Raw genomic sequence first — 19,643 nt, 5'->3', positions numbered from 1 at the left:
GGAAAGAGTTAACGTGAAAAGTTAATATGAAACCATAATACTGAGATTTGGTTTAGGTTAGATGGGTCATACCCATGCTAGTAAACTTCTAGGAGGTCGCGTAGATTCTATTGCTATTTTGGACTTCTGCATTATAAAATTTTGTTTAAAATAATTGGACCATTTTTTAAAGCTTGGATTGAAAAGTGTAACAAGGGGAGATTTGACTATCTTACATGTTTCATCTATATATTTCATATCTGTTTGATGTATGGTTTCTCAATTAAGAATTATTAATTATAAGTAAATTTAGTATTTACAAAAAGAATTAAAGCATGATTTTGCTATGTATTCTTTTAGACGCTAGCATTTATGAAATTTTGTCATAAATGTAGGGAAAAATTAACATTATAAGAAGTTAGTTTTTGACATTGACTAAGAAAGAATAGGTGAAAACCAATATAATGTAATTCCAAGTTTCAGCTTACTTTCAAGGAATAAATTGATGAAAGCTGTATAGTTGAAAATTGTCCATTTTGTTCATTTCTGTCTAGATTTCTTTTTCTAACTTTTTTGAGACAGGGTCTCACTCTCACCCTGGCTGGAGTGCAGTGGTGTAGCCAAACCTCATTGCAGCCTAAAACTCCTGGGCTTAAGCAGTCCTCCTGCCTCAGCCTCCCAAATAGCTAGGACTACAGATAGGTGCCTGTAGTCCATACTGGCTGGCTAATTTTTTTTAAAAATTTAGTAGGGATGGGTTCTTCTAATTTGCCTAGGCTGGTCTCTAGCACCTGGCCTGAAGTGATCCTCCCACCAGACCTCCCAAAGTGCTGAGATTATAGGCATGAGCCATCACACCTGGCATTTCAGTCTAGATTTCAATTTCTTTTTGGGTTTTTCCGGTTTGGGGTTTGCTCATCTTCTTGAATCTTTAGGTTTTTATGTCTTTAACCAAAAATGAAAAGTTTTTAGCCACCACCTCTTCAAATAATTTTTCAACTCTACACCATTTTTCCTCCCCTAAGATTCTGTTGACATGAATCTCAGACATTTTGTTATCGTCTCACAGGTCCCTGGGTCAGTTTTAACTGTTTTTCGATGCTTATTTTGTCTGTTGTTCAGACTGGATAATTTCTATTGATCTACCTTTGAGTTCATTGGCTCTTTTTTTTTTATCATCTTCATTTTGCTATTGAGTCCGTTCAGTGAGTTTTTTATTCAGATTACTGTTGTCAGTTCTAAAGTTTCTATTAGTTTTCTTTATGTCTTCTATTTCATTGCTGTTTTTCCATTTCTATCAAGTATGTTCTTGATAACCTGAATAATCAGCGACTCAGTGGTGTAACATATTGGACATCAAGAAATACCTATCCATGGATAGTATGCCGTCTCTTCATTATTAGGGGAAAAGCATAAATGAGAGGAAATAGGCTTTATGAGTTAATCTAGAATCTTGCTTTTTGGTTAGTGAATAGGCCAGTAACACTGATAGGTTGGTTCTCAAAATACATGTGGCTTTTTAATGTAAAATTATTTCTTTTTAGTGTTACTGAAATTTTGTGACTCTTTAGGTTAATGGTACCTGGAAATGAAGCTCCAGAGTTTGTGACTAATTCACTTCTTTTGGACCATCCTGGAGAAATGACTATTAATCAGCTTCCTAAAGTATCATCAAGGATAGATTTTACCTCTGTAAAATAGCTCATTTCATTGTTGATCACCTTGTGATCAGTAGTTTTTCCTATGCTAAATATAAATTTTAAGGTTAGTTCTTCCCCCTAAAAAAAACAGAAAATGGGTGTGTTTCATTTTTGTGTAATATTTTTTAATGTGGAAAATTGAAATAGACTGAAACATATAAAAAACAAATGAAAAGTATAAAAACAAATTAAACTCATTTATAATTTCACCATTCTGAGAACCATCGTTAACATTTTGCTGTATTTCTTTTTTTTGTTCTTTTTTATTTTCAAATGTTGTGGGTACATGGCATATATTATGGGATACATGAGATATTTTGATGCAGGCATACAATGCATTATAATCACATCAGGGTAAATGGGATATCCATCACCTGAAGTGTTTATCCTTTCTTTGTGTTAAAAGCAATCCAATTATTGGTGGGTGCGGTAGCTAACACCTGTAATCCCAGCACTTTGGGAGGCCGAGGCGGGTGGATCACTTAAGGTCAGGAGTTCAAGACCAGCCTGGGCAACATGGTGAAATCCTGTGTCTATTAAAAATACAAAAATTAGCCAGGAGTAATGGCAGGCACCTGTAGTCCCAGCTACTTGGGAGGCTGAAGCGGAAGAATTACTGGAACCCAGGAGGTGGAGATTGCAGTAGCCGAGATTGCACTGCTATACTCCAGCCTGAGCAACAGAGTGAGACTCTGTCTAAAAAATTAAAAAATAAAAATAAAAAATCCAATTCTTTGTGTTAAAAAAAAATCCAATTGGGCTGTGGCCTGTAATCCTGATCGTTTTGTGATTAACTTTCCAGGTGTCCTTTGAGCTTCTTGTATTTGGATGTCTAGATCTCTAGCGAGGCCAGGGAAGTTTTTCTTGATTATTCTTTCAAATAAGTTTTCCAAACTTAGATTTTTCCTCTTTCTCAGGAACACTATTATTCTTATCTTTGGTCATTTAACATAATCCCAGAGTCCTCAGAAGCTTTGTTCATTTTTTTAAATTCTTTTTTTTTTCTTTATCTGATTGGATTAATTTGAAAGCCTTGTCTTCAAGCTCTGAAGTTCTTTCTTCTGGTTGTTTGCTTCTCTTGTTGAAACTTGGAAAGGGAATAGTGGATAGATAACAAAATAAATCACTTAAAACCTCCCCAAGTAGGTGATTGACTCAACAGGTCAGAGTCTAGATGTTTAGGATGCAGAACTAGGAATATGATCACCATGAGGAAATAAGATTTAAGATACCGTGGGCAGTGGTTTGAAATTAGAAATTAAAGACCAGGGAACAGTGAAAGCGCCTCCTACTTGAAGGTGAGAACTCAGACTCTGACATCACAGTGAGTAGGATTAGAAAGATACCCATGTTATTAAGAACTGGAATGAGAACTGATATTCATTAAACCAATGGTTTACCACCTATTTAAAAAAGCACTGGGACCTTTTCTTTAAACAAAATCTCACATAGAATCACAATGTACAAAACATACAAAAGAAGATCCTTGACACAAGTAGTTGGTATGTGGGCCAGAGCTAGAGCCTCTATTTCAAGGTTACTGGGAGTAGGTTCCCTGCTTCCTAAGACTTAAAGGTAGCATAAGACTCTGGAGCATTTTGAAAGGTAATTTCTAGCAATAACAAACCTTTAGAAATCTTTCTCTTTTTGTTGACTTAACTGTCATTAATACAATCACATGGTAAAACATTCAAGCAGAAAAAATATGTGGTGAAAAATAATTATCCCATCCTAGAATCCAGTTTCCCCATTGCCTAGAAGTAAATACAGTTACAAATTTCTTACATGTTTTTCTAGAAATAGTCTATGAGCATACAAGTATATGAATATATCTTCCTCTTATTTTTCTTTATCACAAATGAGATCTTGCTATTTATAGTCTCCCCCACCTTGCTCTTTATATTTAACATATTAGCTAGTATAGGTCTACCTCTTTCTTTTTGAACACCTGCATAGTAATCTAGTAAAGATTTTTAAAATCTAATTTAACAATTCTTTATTGATGGAAATGTGTTTTTAAAAGTCTTTTGCCATTATAGTGGTGTAATAAATATCCTTTATGTATACATTTACCAATGTGTTTGAGTATATTTCTAGGATATATATTCCTTTGAAGACTTTTGAGTAGGAAAGTGGTAATACTAAAAAGACAAACCTAATGTGAGGGTGACTAGCACAAAAGAAAAAAAAGAAGAAGAAGAAAAAGAAAAGCCCACATTTTTTGCACGGTATTCACAACCTGTTATCCCCACTTTGTTCTTTAAGAGGTATATTGTTCCTGTTATGTGGTTCTGCATCTTTCCTATTAAAAGGGACTTTTTATTTTAGTTCATCAGACATGTAGTACTTAGACTTTGCTTCCTGGGCTTCTGAGTATACATGGATATTTTATATAGAGTAATATGATTTCTGTTTGATTCTCTGCTTTATTTTTTCATCTCATGCATTGGTTTCAGTTGCTTTCCAGAACTATCTTAAATATTCTAATTAAAATTTTAACTGTGTTTCTTAGTTAAGCAAAGTTTTAGGTCTTTTGCTTGTTCTTTGGAGCCCCTTGGATTTGTAGATGAAAGGATCAGCTAACCATACACCATCTCTCTCTTTATCTTTCTAACCTTTGTTTCCTTGTTAGACATTTCTAAGTCTAGTTAGTATTTAAATTCACAGACTATACCTACAATTTAGTTGATACAGAGATATTAAATCTTTCTTAACTCTTATTATCTTTTATATCTTTTTCATAAGTCTTAGGATAACGTCTTCCCCACAGATAGCTCATTGCAAAGGAATATTTAATCCTTTGGATGGAAAGGGATACTCTCTGAATAGATTATTTGCTGAGCAATATGAAAACCACTGCTTTTACCCTTGGATAATTTCTCACCATCAGGTCTCTTGAGATAGAAGTACAGCAAGAGTAAATCTTTAAAAGATTTAACAGAAATCTATAATTTAACATGATACACATTTGGAGATAGAATCAAGACTGCCAATGAAAAGAATGATAAGGACAAAATTGAATTAAATTGTTAAATATTTCAATGCAGTATTAATTTTGTGTGTGTTTTTTGTTGGTTTTGGGGGTCAGTTGTTTTTTAACCACCAATTTTGTAAAACTCTGATAGAAACTTGAGAGCTGGTTTAATTCAATCTCATAATTTTTTAGGTAAGGAAACTAGTATTTAGGGGAGTCTGAAACTTGCTGAATATCACAGGTTAACACACAGAACACCTGGTTGCCAGCCAGTTCTGTTTGAGGATGTAACAAATTGTTTGTTTATAGTGGTAAAACGTGTCAAATGACAAAAAAAGCAATTCATTTTACATATTCACATTTTAAACCACTGTATACCATACTTAATTCTTTGAAATTCTGTTTCAGAAAATGTAGGTAAATAAAAATTTTGTGAATAGAATCTTTTTCCTATGAACATATTATTTTCAAAGAATAATTTTGTCTGCTGTCTGATAAGGTATTTTGGCCGCATCCCCTATTTCTGAATGTCCTTTAACAGAAAATTTTTCATTTGTTGCCTGGTTTTTGTTTCTGTTTTGCTATTTAATATCTTGAAGTTTTATATGTTCAAATGTTCAGTTGCCTGGAAGTTGTCTAAACAAATAATTATATGTAAACCTTTCTCAGAATTTTTAGAAAATATTGAACTTGTATAATAAAACTCTACTCTTAGTGGTTCTGATAAACCAAAAGAAGTAGCATAGTGACTACCTCCTGATATTCTTCCTAATTATCATATTTCTCTGAGGTTACATTATAAAGGAAAAGTAAGGACTCACTGAATCTGCTGTGTTTTGAACTCCCACAGATAACTTTTGCTACTGTTAGTACAAATAAAATCATTCCTTAAAAAAAGTCCTTTCAGGAAAAATATCTAAGTCTTTTTATTTGTAATTTCTGCATCTTTAATCTGTGGCTATACTTTTTTTTTTATTACCTTGCTTTTCTTGACAGTATATGGCAACACTAAAGTATCAGTGCACCTGAAACACAGGGAACTAATCATGTTTACATATCTCAGGCAACGTGTCTTGGTCTCCCTGTTAGCACCTGTTCAGGTTTACACCTACCAGCTGTCAGTGTTCATGAACTCTATGATTACACAAAACAGGAATACTTGAGATACATAAACTTGAACAATATTATCATTAACAACTGATCATTGAATCCTTTTATAGTACATAAAATCATCATGCAGGGAAGAAGTTGTGGTCTGTCATTTTCATAGATTTGGATTTTTATTTGCGCTCAGAATTGTTATAGATAAATGTCATTTTAGTAAAATACAGCAAATGTATGTTACCCAGTATGAGTGAGCATTGTGATGTGTGTTAATTGCATGTGATACATTATCAGTGTTTAAACATTTGGATAAAATGTGAAATATTAGACTCTTAGAAGGATGCTGACACAAAAGATGTTGAGTATAATTTTATCACTTATTACAGTAGCTTTGGGTCATCAAAATCAGCTTGACTCATCTTACTATTATAGTTATATAGAATTACTATTAAAGTTTTAGCTAGTTGAATTTCAAATAATACCCTTTTTGATATTTTAGATCAGAGTTTTTCATCCATAGCAACACTAACAACTTAGTTTGGATAATTCTGTAGGGGGAAGACTGTTCTTCTTGTCCATTTTAGGGTATTTAACAGCATCCCTGGCCTCTATCTCCACTCAATGCCGTTAGCACTCTTCCAGTTGTGACAACCAAAAATGTCACCCATATGTTCCCTGGTGGGGGAGATGGTGTGTCAGAAAACCAAAATCACTGCTTTAGGCTACAGGAAACATCTATAATGTATCAAATCGTTTGTAGTCCCTTCATCTTTTGCACATATTTCTCCCATGGTTCACAACATTTTTTTTTTTTTTTTTTACTATAGTGTTTTGCGTTAATTTGTGGTTATAGTCGTCTTTTAACTAGTTAACCTTCTTTTTTCTTTTCTTCTCATTTTTTTGTTTTGGTTTTGGTTTTGTTTGAGACGGAGTCTCACTCTGTTGCCCAGAATGGAGTACAGTGGTGCAACCTTGGCTCACTGCAATATCCACCTCTTGAGTTCCAGCAATTCTCCTGCCTCAGCCTCCCGAGTAGCTGGGATTACAGGCACCCACTACCGCGTGGGTCTTGCTAATTTTTGTATTTTTAGTAGAGACAGGGTTTCACCATGTTGGCCAGGCTGGTCTCGAACTCCTGAACTCAAGTGATCTGCCCACCTCGGCCTCCCAAAGCTCTGGAATTACAGGCGTGAGCCACCGCGCCCAGCCTAGTTAAATTTTGAAATAAGGCATCCCAGCACTTTGGGAGGCGAAGACAGGCAGATAGTTTGAACTCAAGAGTTCAAGACCAGCCTGGGCAACATGGCAAAAACCTGTCTCTAACAAAAAATAGAAAAACTTAGCCAAGCATGGTGACAGGTACCTGTAGTCTCAGTTATTTGGGAGGCTGAGGTGGGAGGATCACTGGAGCCCAGGAGGTTGAGGCTGCAGTGAGCCATGATCACAACACTGCACTCCAGCCTGGGTGACAGAGAGAGACCTTGTTCTCAAAAAAAATGACCAAGTTATACATTAGAAACTATAATCTCTTGAATGGCCTTAAGTTAAAAGATGTACCTACTAGATATTCTTCCATTGTTGAATTATAGACGGGAGGTCATGTTATTATACTCCATTTGTTGTGATCTTGTGATATCTAGGCTGGTTTTGAACACAAAGAATGGGTTAGTTCGTGATCATTTGGAACCCAAGATGAAAGGAGTATTCTTAACACAAAGGGTCAGAACGAGAGGCCGTTATAGGAGCGTAGGTGTCAGATGTGGATGCTCTGGCCCTAACAGAAATCTAGGAATAGATGGTTCTTGGATACCTGAACTGTTTTTATTTTAATGAATATATTTTTCTAAAAAGATATGAATAAATGAGTTTCTGCAGATTTTTATGTACTATGCTTGAATTATAAATAATAACTCATGATAACATATTTTGTCAACAAAATGAATGTATTAATTTTTCATCTGTATTTGTATTATAGATGAAAAATCAGCTTATTTGGAAAATTTTAAGATAACGTACCTTACCACATTGATATCTGTACAATTATGAGACATTTATTTTAAATTCTTAGCACGTAATCTATCTGGCTAAAAATATAATGCCATGGTAAGGATATACATAATCTATAAATAGTATAACTCTTAAATATTCACTTTAACATGAATAATTTAGAATACCTTGAGGTTTCTTTTCTTGCCACATATACACATGGGTAATTATATACATAGATGCTCACTCATTAAAAACAATAGCTAACAAGTATTAAATGCTAGGTACTCTGCCCTTTACATGCATTATCTCATTTAATCCTCCCAACTACATCTTCTTCAAATCACTCATGAGGAAATTGAGAACTGAGAGAAATTACATAATTTTTACAAAATCACAACTAATAAACTTCAGGCACAGTGTTTGAACCCAGATAATGTTTATTAGCAAATATCTCAGTGACACAATGTAGTCTGTTCTTCATTCCTTCAAGGTTTAGTTTTTTATACTCTTTAACTTCAATGCATATGTATTTTTTTTTTTTTAGTGCTTACTATATGGAAGACTTTGTGGGGTTTATTTTTGTTTGTTTTTTTACTTTTTATTTTGAAATAATTTTAGACCTAAAAATAAAAAACAGAGTTCACATATATTTTTCATCCAGCTTCCCCTAATGTTAATAAGTTGTATAACCAGAGTGCAATTATCAAAATTATAAACATCAGGAAATTAACATTGATAGAATACTATTAACTAAACTACAGACCTTATATGATTTTCACTAGTTTTGCCATTAATATCCTTTTCTTGTTCTAAAATCCAGCTTAGGATCCCACATCACATTTAGTTGTGGGATCCTAGGTCTCACACTAAGGAATTCCTAGTCTCCTTAGTCTCCAACCTATGGCAATTCCACAGTCTTTTTTTTTTTCTTTCTTTCATGACCATGACACTTTTGATGAATACCAGTCAGTTATTTTGTATATGGTTTTTCAATTTGGGTTTGTGTGGTTTCTCATGGTTCAGCTGAGTTTGTGTAGTTTTGGGAAGAATACCACAGAAGTGATGGACTCTTCTGGGGCATCAGAAAATACATGATGTTGATATTTTGTTATAGGTAATGTTGTTTCTCCACTGTGAAACTATTCTTTTCATCTTTTCATTTAATTGATATTTTGGAGGAGATACTTTGAGACTATGCAAATATCCTGTTTCTCCTCAAATTTTGACCCACTGCTTTTAGTAACCTTTGGTGCATATTATTTTATTTTGTTATTATTATTTTTATATTTTTTTTATTATACTTTAAGTTCTAGGGTACATGTGCACAACATGCAGGTTTGTTACATATCTATACCTGTTCTTTGACTAGTTCTTACGATATGGTAAGCCAATGATTGTTTTGTGGATTTTTCACAGTTATACAATTTCACAATTACAAAGGCATTGCCTTCTCACCTTTTAACTATCAAGTTGATGGCCAGGATTTCTTGTGCTTTAGAGGGGATGATAGTAAATAAAACTGAAAGAATAATATTTAACTTAAAAAGAAGACTTAAAACTAAACCTTGTAAATTCAGGCATAAGACAATCTTCATTCTAGAGTGCAAAGGCTAGAGTGGATTTGTTAAATTTCTATAAAATGACAAAAAAAGGGTATGTGTAAGATGAACTTGCAGTAGTTGACCCAATTTTTGGTTATTAGAACTAAGAAAAGCCTATTAAAAACAACAACTACTTAAGACCAGTATGAGAGAATTAGTACTTTACATGCAAGAAGACTACTCAGCCAGCTAATAAATCTTAGGCTAAAAATACCTAGTATAAATATAGTTGAAATAAAATAATACATGAATAATGTCTATAATAGAGCTTCTAAGGAAAATAGTTACATAAGCATATGTTTTTAAGAAGTTAAGCCCCTTCTTACTTAAATGAGCAAAAAGAACCAGATATAGAAGAAAAAAAAATTACACCTTTACTGAAACTAAAAAAGGCCCCAGCCTTATACTGCTAGCTCTAGTTCTACTCTCATTGCCAGTTTTAAATTTTATTTTTAAGCAGTACTGTAGCAAACAACGTTGTATATATCACTTTACCTAATGATACTTTATCTGTGAGTGTGTGTGTGTGCACGTGCACACATATTTGTGCATGTGCGTTTATTTAAATAATTATTCAGATTAATTCTTCAGGGAAAGTAATATCCATTAAGCAGTATGTATACAAGACTACTTCTTTTGCCTTCTTGATTTTCCTTACTTTAGTCCTGAATCAGGTTTTATCAACAATAAGAAATACCTATACTTCATAGCATATTATCCTATAAAAAGTTAATGACTATTTTATATTGATCTCTTATATGCCAAGTACTCAGCTAAAGTGCTTATCTTATTATGTCACCAAATTACTTCTGCTGTGGAGTACAAAGGCAAATTTTTTTAAATCCCTTCCATTATTTTTTTTACATAGTATATTTACGTAGCAAATAGAATTCTTGAAGACAATGAGGTTACCAGCTATAAAGAAAAAATAGCTTTTTCCTAAACTCTCTTCTAGGTAAAGAGTCCATATTTTTTGTATTTAGTGAAATTAGACTTGGTAAAAATAATTTTTATGGGCCTTACCATCAGACAGCCACATGTCTCAGAGTTCATTAGTTACTGTTGCTGACCCAAAACCTACTCTTTAAACATTAGTTGCATGTAGCCATCAGTAGCAACTATGCCTTTCCCATGATGAATGCTGATAAAGAGAAATACAAATTCTGTAAGAATATGGACAGACTCATCATAGCAGTACTGTCATTTATGGAAGTGATTTACAGCAATACTAGAATATGAAGAGAAGTTTTTGAATTCTATATGATTAGAAAGCTAATACTAGAATATGAAGAGAAGTTTTTGAATTCTATATGATTAGAAAGCTCATTGAAATGGTCTTTCTAATGATGTTGCATGTCAATTTAAGATTACCTTCCCCATATATATCTATCTTATGAGAAAAATTATCTACATACTTTATGGATTCAATCAACAATTAGGCAAACACTAGCCTTGCATTATTTTAATTAGTCAATTTTTTAAATGAAATCCAACTTTTTTTTTAGTAAAGATACAGTTCTTCTGTGAGTTGCCTGTAGAATTCAATACAGAAATCTTTCTGTAGTTAGATTATTTAAATGGTGAGAGTTTTCATGTGGCTGATCATAAATTCATTTATAGGCAAGCAGTATCTTTTTTCTTATTGTAGATCGTGTTCTCTTTAAAGCATCTGTGAATTTAATGACTTTCTTGCTTGATTGTGGGATCAGTGCATGCATAGAGTATTAAAATGAATATAAAATGCCCATTATATTCCAAATTTTTAATATCAGCATTAGTTATTGCAATAAAACCAATGCAAGGCTACAACCATAAAGCCCAACAAATTAATAAAGATGATTAGAAGTGCTTTTGTCATTTTAAATGGGTCACAACTAAGGCCATTTTGAAATCATGGTTTAAACTTGCCTCAAGTTAAACTCTGAAATGTATTTGCCTGTTTTGAGGGGTATGGGGGGGATTCCCAGGCCAGATTCTTGGACACTTAAGAGCTACAAGTATATTGCTATCTGTATTTAGAAGATAAGAGTGCAGACCATTCAAACGTGGTGGTGTTTTTTTTTAATTATTCATTAAGGTAACATAGGAATTCTGTTGCAAGTGAACCGATGTGAGGTAATTTGGGATGAATAAGACGAATATAACATGTTAATTTATGGTTGTGGCAATACACATTTTGTGTGAAATTACTATATTCAAACCACTATTAATTTGGGGGGTATAAGAAAACTCAAGAGGATTTGGTATACTTAAACTTATTCCATAAGTTGGTATTTTAAATTATATTGTTTTTATCTACTCCATATTTTCTCTTTCCAAAGAACATGTATTTAGAAATTTATTTTATATTTTTAAAAGTATACAAAAAGTTTAACTATGTTGAATTCTTTTGAAAAAATTTTTTATCTGATACTGAGAATTAACATTTTCCCCTCTCATAGATATGGAGTCTGGAGAACGGTTACCATCCTCAGCAGCCTCCTCTACTACACCAACTTCATCTTCGACACCTTCTGTGGCTTCAGTAGTTTCAAAAGGTGGCCTTTCCACTGGAGTTGCTTCACTTAGCTCTACAATCAACCCATGTGGTGAATACCCTTTTTAAACTCAATTTTAGAATGCCATTCTTTTAATAATTTGCATAATATTTTATTGAGCACTGAATAAAATGTTCTCATGACTTGCATTGACCTGTTGAATAAAGGCTAGGTGAAACACCTAGTCTTTTTGCTTTTTCAGGATTTTACACTGGGATAGCACTGGTTATTCTGTACTTCCTAGGAATTGTCTTTGAGAGTTAAATCTTGATATCTTAATTTGTTTTATCATTTTAATTAATAAATTAATGAAGTCTTTTAAAACAATAGGCCCAAGAGGGAAAGAAATAGAAGGAAGTCCTTGGTAGACACTTTGCCCTAGATTTCCTTCCAGTATTTGAAATGACCTTGTAAGCTCCAGCTACTCCAGTTCACAGATGTATACTAAGGCAGATCATTTACTTGATGGAAAATATTTTTAAAGTTTAGGGCATAACAAGTTTCTTAAACATGAATAAAATTTGGCTGAGCACGGTGGCTCACCCTGTAATCCCAGCACTTTGGGAGGCTGAGGTCAGGAGTTCGAGACCAGCCTGACTAACATGGGGAAACCTCATCTCTACTAAAAATACAAAATTAGCCAGGCATGGTGGCGCATGCTTGTAATCCTGGCTACTCAGGAGGCTAAGGCAGGAGAATCGCTTGAACCCGGGAGATGGAGATTGCAGTGAACCGAGATTGCGCCATTGCATTCCAGCCTGGGCAACAAGAGCGAAACTAAGGAGAGCTTTATTTCAAACGTGAAAATATCCTCAATTTTGTTTAATTAGGTAGAAGATATCTTTAAGCACCTCCCAAAATCACTCTTGATTCTTTTACAAAGGTGTGGTAGAATACATTCCTTTTATTAAATACCTAAAGTTAATTAACTCATTTATTTATCGGTAGGAAACATTTTAACTTTAACTATTTCTTATCTTATACATTATTTCATGTTTATAAGCAGTAAACTAAATGATGTTTTTCTTATTCAGAATTAAAATGGAAACTTTTGCATAAATGTGATGCATAAATATGTAATATTTGCTTACAAAATACCTTAGCAAATTGTCAAATAAATGTTTTCATTTATTTTTGTTTTTCCAATCAATGGAATGACGAAAAGGATGTCATTCTGTCATTATATTATGATCAAACCATTTTCTAATATATTCTTAGGGATTACAAAATAACTAAAATAGCACTATATGTGTGTGTATGTGTGTATATATGTGTGTGTATATATATATATATATATACACATACTTTTTTTTTAAAAATTTTTTTATTTTTTTGAGACAGAGTCTCACACTGTCACCCAGGCAGGAGTGCAGTGGCACAATCTTGGCTCACTGCAAGCTCCACCACCTGGGTTCACGCCATTCTTGTGCCTCAGCCTCCCGAGTAGCTGGGACCGTAGGTGCCCACCACCATACCTAGCCAAATTTTTGTATTTTTAGTAGAGACGGGGTTTCACCGTGTTAGCCGGGATGGTCTTGATGTCCTGACCTCATGATCCGCCCTCCTCGGCCTCCTAAAGTGCTGGGATTACAGGCGTGAGCCACCGCGCCCAGCCGCACTATATATTTTTTAAAAATCAATATAACTTCTCCACCTTGTGTACAGTCTTCATCAAGTAATTAACAAGTTTGTTCACATTTCCCTTATATGCAAAATGATGGCTGGACTGTAAGTGTCCAAGCCTCTGATGATATACTGTGCTCAAAAATAGCGATGCTATGATTGACTTTTTACCTTAGATAACTTTGTGTAAATGATTGCACACAGTTGTACTTGTGTAGTTATATTTTCCTGTTTTTTGTAACTCTTCTTTCTCTTTCCCTTGTTGTGAGCTTTCAGTGTATTCTAATCTGCTGTCTTATTTATTTCTGAATTAGTCTTTAACATACATAGTATTCCTAAAGAAATGTCTTTTCTTGTTTGAAGGCTTCAATAGCATCCTTGAGTACAGATTCTGAGTTTTCTGAACACTTTTTTCTCACTTGGTTTTCTGAATTAGTGACATTGGAATTTGCTTGCAGTTCTCATGAGTCATATGTTGGGCACTAATTTTTGTTTGTTAGTGGATGGTTGGAAGCTGCAGAAGGGATGGAGTATGCCGAGTTGCTGAATAACATTAGAAACCTTGTCTAGAAAGGGATGCGTTTTTTTAATCATTATTTGCTACTAGTAAAAAAGAGTATAGAGTATTTATATTGAGATGCTTACATTGAATGAAAGTATAATTCCATTTATCCAGAAATGTGTCATTTATTAACACATATTTTTAGTACCTAAAACATGAGTTTTTTTCATTTTGTAGGTAAAATAATTTTTTTTTAACTTTCACAGTGTTGTAGTCCATGTTTAAAATAAAGCCTTTTACAGCAGCCCCAGTCAGGGGCTTACAGATAAAACTCCCATACTCCTGGGACAGAGCACCTGGGGGAATGTGCGGCTGTGGGCATAGCTTCAAAAGACTTAAACATTCCTGCCTGCCAGCTCTGAAGAGAGTGGCAGATCTCCCAGCACAGCGCTCAAGCTTTGCTAAGGGACAGATTACCTCCTCAAGTGGGTCCCTGACCCCCGTGTGTCCTGACTGGGAGGCACCTCCTAGCGGCAGTGACAGACACCTCAAGCAGGAGAGCTCCGGCTGGCATCTGGCAGGTGCCTCTCTGGGACAAAGCTTCCAGAGGAAGGAACAGGCAGCAATCTTTGCTGTTCTGCAGCCTCCACTGATGATACCTAGGAAAACAGGGTCTTGAGTGGACCTCCAGCAGACCTGTAGCAGAGGGGCCTGTTAGAAGGAAAACTAACAAACAGAAAGGAATAGCATCAATATCAACAAAAAGGATGTCTACACAGAAACGCCATCCAAAGGTCAACAACATCAAAGACCAAAGGTAGATAAATCCACAAAGATGAGGAAAAACCAGCGCAAAAGGGCTGAAAATTCCAAAAACCAGAACACCTCTTCTCCTACAAAGGATCACATCTCCTATCCAGCAAGATAACAAAACTGGATGAAGAATGAGTTTGACGAATTGACAGAAGTAGACTTCAGAAGGTGGGTAATAACAAACTCCTCCGAGCTAAAGGAGCATGTTCTAAACCAATGCGATGAAGCTAAGAACCTTGAAAAAAGGTTAGAGGAATTGCTAACTAGAATAACCAGATTAGAGAAGAACATAAATGACCTGATGGAGCTGAAAAACACAGCATGAGAACTGTGTGAAACATACACAAGTATCAATAGCCGAATCAATCAAGCAGAAGAAAGGATATCAGAGATTGAACCAACATAATGAAATAAAGCATGAAGACAAGATTAGAGAAAAAACAATGAAAGGACAGAACAAAGCCTCCAAGAAATATAGGACTATGTGAAAAGACCAAACCTATGTTTGATTGGTGTACCTGAAAGTGACAAGGAGAATGGAACCAAGTTGGAAAACACTCTTCAGGATATTACCCGGGAGAATTTCCCCAAGCTAGCAAGACAGGCCAACATTCAAATTCAGGAAATACAGAGAACACAAAGATACTCTTCAAGAAAAGCAACCCCAAGACACAGAATCGTCAGATTCACCAAGGTTGAAATGAAAGAAAAAATGTTAAGGGCAGCCAGAGAGAAAGGTCAGGTTACCCACAAAGGGAACCCCATCAGACTAACAGCAGATCTCTCTGCAGAAACCCTACAAGCCAGAAGAGAGTGGGGGCCAATATTCAACATTCTTAAAGAAAAGAATTTTCAATCCAGAATTTCATACCCCGCCAAACTGAGCTTCAACAGCGAAGGAGAAATAAATCTTTTACAGACAAGCAAATATTAAGAGATTGTGTTACCACCAGTCCTGCCTTACAAGAGCTCCTGAAGGAAGCAGTAAACATGGAAAAGAATAACCAGTACCAGCCACTGCAAAAACACACCAAATTGTAAAGACCATCAATACTATGAAGAAACTGCACCAACTAACAGACAAAATAACCAACTAGCATCATAATGACAGGATGAAATTCACACATAACAATATTAACCTTAAATGTAAATGGGCTAAATGCCCCAATTAAAGGACACAGACTGGCAAATTGGATAAAGAGTCAAGACCCATGGATGTGCTGTATTCAGGAGCCCCATCTCATGGGCAAAGACACACATAGACTCAAAATAAAAGGATGGAGGAATATTTACCAAGCAAATGGAAAGCAAGAAAAGCAGGGGTTGCAATCCTAGTCTCTGATAAAACAGACTTTAAACCAACAAAGATCAAAGGAGACAAAAAATGGCATTACATAATGGTAAAGGGATCAATGCAAAAAGAAGAGCTAACTATCCTAGATATATATGCATCCAATACAGGCGCACCCAGATTTATAAAGCAAGTTCTTAGAGACCTACAAAGAGAATTAGACTCCCACACAGTAACAGTGGATGACTTAAACTCCCCACTTCCAATATTAGATCACCAAAACAGAAAATTAACAAGGATATTCAGGACTTGAACTCAGCTGTGGACCAAGCAGACCTAATACACATCTATAGAACTCTCCACCCCAAATCAACAGAATATAGAGTCTTCTTAGCACCACGTCTCACTTATTCTAAAGCTGACCACATAATTGGAAATAAAACACTCCTCAGCAAGTGCAAAAGAACAGAAATCATAACAAACAGTCTCTCAGACCACAGTGCAATCAAATTAGAACTCAGGATTAAGAAACTCACTCAAAACCACACAACTGCATGGAAACTGAATAACCTGGTCCTGAATGACTACCGGGTAAATAACGAAATGAAGGCAGAAATAAAGATGTTCCTTGAAACCAATGAGAACAAAGACACAATGTACCAGAATCTCTGGGACACAGCTAAAGCAGTGTTTAGAGGGAAATTTATAGCACTAAATGCCCACAAAAGAAAGCGGGAAAGATCTAAAATCAACACCCTAACATCACAATTAAAAGAACTAGAGAAGCAAGAGCAAACAAATTCAAAAGCTCTCAGAAGACAAGAAATAACTAAAATCAGAATAGAACTGAAGGAGATAGAGAGACAAAAAACCCCTCAAAAAATCAATGAATCCAGGAGCTGGTTTTTTGAAAAGATCAACAAAATAGACTGCTAGCCAGACTAATAAAAAATAGAGAGAAGAATCAAATAGATGCAATAAAAATGATAAAGTGGATATCACCACCGATCCCACAGAAATACAAACTACCATCAGAGAGTACTATAAACACCTCTATGCAAATAAACTAGAAATCTAAAAGAAATGGATAAATTCCTGGACACATACACCCTCCCAAGACAAAACCAGGAAGAAGTCGAATCCCTGAATAGACCAATAACAAGTTCTGAAACTGAGGCAGTAACTAGTAGTCTACCAACCAAATGAAGCCCAAGACCAGACGGATTCACAGCCAAATTCTACCAGAGGTACAAAGAGGAGCCAGTAACTAATAGTCTACCAACCAAACGAAGCCCAGGACCAGATAGATTCACAGCCGAATTCTACCAGAGGTACAAAGAGGAGCTGGTACCATTCCTTCTGAAACTATTCCAAACAATAGAAAAAGAGGGAATTCTCCCTAACTCATTTTATGAGGCCAGCATCATCCTGATACCAAAACCTGGCAGAGACACAACAAAAAAAGAAAATTTCAGGCCAATATCCCTAATGAACATTGATGCGGAAATCCTCAATAAAATACTGGCAAATCAAATCCAGCAGCACATCAAAAAGCTTATCCACCACGATCAAGTCAGCTTCATCCCTGGGATGCAAGGCTGGTTCAACATACACAAATCAATAAACGTAATCCATCACATAAACAGAAACAATGACAAAATCCACACGATTATTTCAATAGATGCAGAAAAGGCCTGCGATAAAATTCAACACCCCTTCATGCTAAAACCTCTCAATAAACTAGGTATTGATGGAACCTATCTCCAAATAATAAGAGCTATTTATTACAGACCCACAGCCAATATCATACTGAATGGGCTAAAGCTGGAAGCATTCCCTTTGAAAACCGGCACAAGACAAAGATGCCCTCTCTCACCACTCCTATTCAAAATAGTATTGGAAGTTCTGGCCAGGGCCATCAGGCAAGAGAAAGAAATAAAGGGTATTCCAATAGAGGAAAGAGGAATAGAAAATTTCCAGTAGAAAAGAGGAAATCAAATTGTCTCTGTTTGCAGATGACATGATTGTATATATCATCTCAGCCCAAAATCTCCTTAAGCTGATAAGCATCTTCAGCAAAGTCTCAGGATACAAAATCAATGTGCAAAAATCACAAGCATTTTTATACAGCAATAATAGACAAACAGCCAAATCATGAGTAAATTCCCATTCACAATTGTTACAAAGAAAATAAAATACCTAGGAATACAACTTTCCAAGGGATGTGAAGGACCTCTTCAAGGAGAACTATAACCACTGCTCGAGGAAATAAGAGAGGACACAAACAAATGGAAAAACATTCCATGCTCACTAAAAAGAAGTTGAAACAAATCTTGAATGAACCAATTATCTACCCATTTGAACTCATCTGATTATAGCTCCTCTGCCATATCTCCCCAGCTCTGTATTGTAATAAACTTTTCTGATACATGTGTATGAACTTTATTCCCATTTCAACAGCCCATTTCTTTAAAATCTATTTCAGTAGTGCATCTAGTAGCTTATGTATATTTATTACAAATCTCCTTTGAAATCCTGTTCTATGTAAGAATATAAATTAAGCCAAATAGAATAAATGCTCAACTCAAAGTGATATGGCTCTTAACTTTCACAGACAATAGCAAATATCTATTGGTTTTTTATTAAAGATTATAAAGGACTTTTTCAGTACTTCATTTCTTCTGTACTTTATCATTAATTCTTCTTTATCTACTGGATCATGTTCATCAGTATAAAAGCATGCTCTTAGTATCACCCATCCTAAAAAAAGCAGTATGTACAAAACACCTTCTTTTTAGGGGGAGCCAGGGGGAGACAGAGTCTCACTTTGTCTGGCTGGAGTGCAGTGGTGTGATCACAGCTCACTGCAGTCTCAACCTTCGAGGCTCAGGCAATCCCCCAACCTCAGCCTCCTTAGTAGCTGGGACTACAGGCAAGCACAGCTAATTTTTAAAATTTTTTTTTGTAGAGACTCACTCTGTTGTCCAGACTGGTCTCAAACTCCTGGGCTAAAGTGATCCTCTTGCTTCAGCCTCCCAAAGTGTTGGGATTACAGATGTGAGCCACTGCGCCTGGCTCCCAAACCATTTTTATATCCCAATACTCTTCTGGCTATTGCCCTGTTTTCTGCCAGAATGTTCACAGCCCAACTTCTGAAAGGAGATAGTTACATATGCTTTCTTCTTGTCTTTCACACACATCCCAACTCACAGCAGTGTCATCTTTCTAGCCTCATCTCATTCAACCTCAGCAGAATTTGACATAGCTGACCACTCTCTTCTTCTTGAAAATCTTTCCTTTTAGCTTCCATTATACTACTCATAGTTTTTCTCTAAATTTTTTTATACAACTCCTTCTTAAGTTTTTTTTTTTTCCCCCAGATTCCTGTACTCATAAATCAAGGCTTGCATTTTCCAAGCCTTGATTCTGAGGCCTGTTATTTCTTGTCTTTTTGTTTAAATACACCTATAGGAAGACTCTGCCCAGACTTTCTCTCTGAGCTCCTGAACATATACATTTTACATAGAGGT

At 35.3% G+C, this 19,643-nt stretch overlaps 1 protein-coding gene across 8 annotated transcripts in view; it reads left to right on the top strand.

Moving 5' to 3' along the window:
- The window catches only part of BAZ2B (bromodomain adjacent to zinc finger domain 2B), a 399,198-nt gene that overhangs the window by 220,741 nt on the left and 158,814 nt on the right, over positions 1-19,643 (top strand). For all 8 annotated transcript variants that reach the window (XM_057301418.2, XM_063595387.1, XM_063595392.1 and 5 more), the window contains one exon: positions 11,789-11,935. In XM_057301418.2, coding sequence (XP_057157401.1) covers positions 11,789-11,935 — 147 coding nt within the window. The remainder of the gene's footprint in view (positions 1-11,788; positions 11,936-19,643) is intronic.

This window comes from Pan paniscus, chromosome 13 (genome assembly GCF_029289425.2).
Source record: "Pan paniscus chromosome 13, NHGRI_mPanPan1-v2.0_pri, whole genome shotgun sequence".
Classification (NCBI taxonomy): Eukaryota; Metazoa; Chordata; class Mammalia; order Primates; family Hominidae; genus Pan; species Pan paniscus.
The sequence above is the reverse complement of the archived record's forward strand: the minus strand, read 5'-3'. Positions and strand labels throughout refer to the sequence as shown.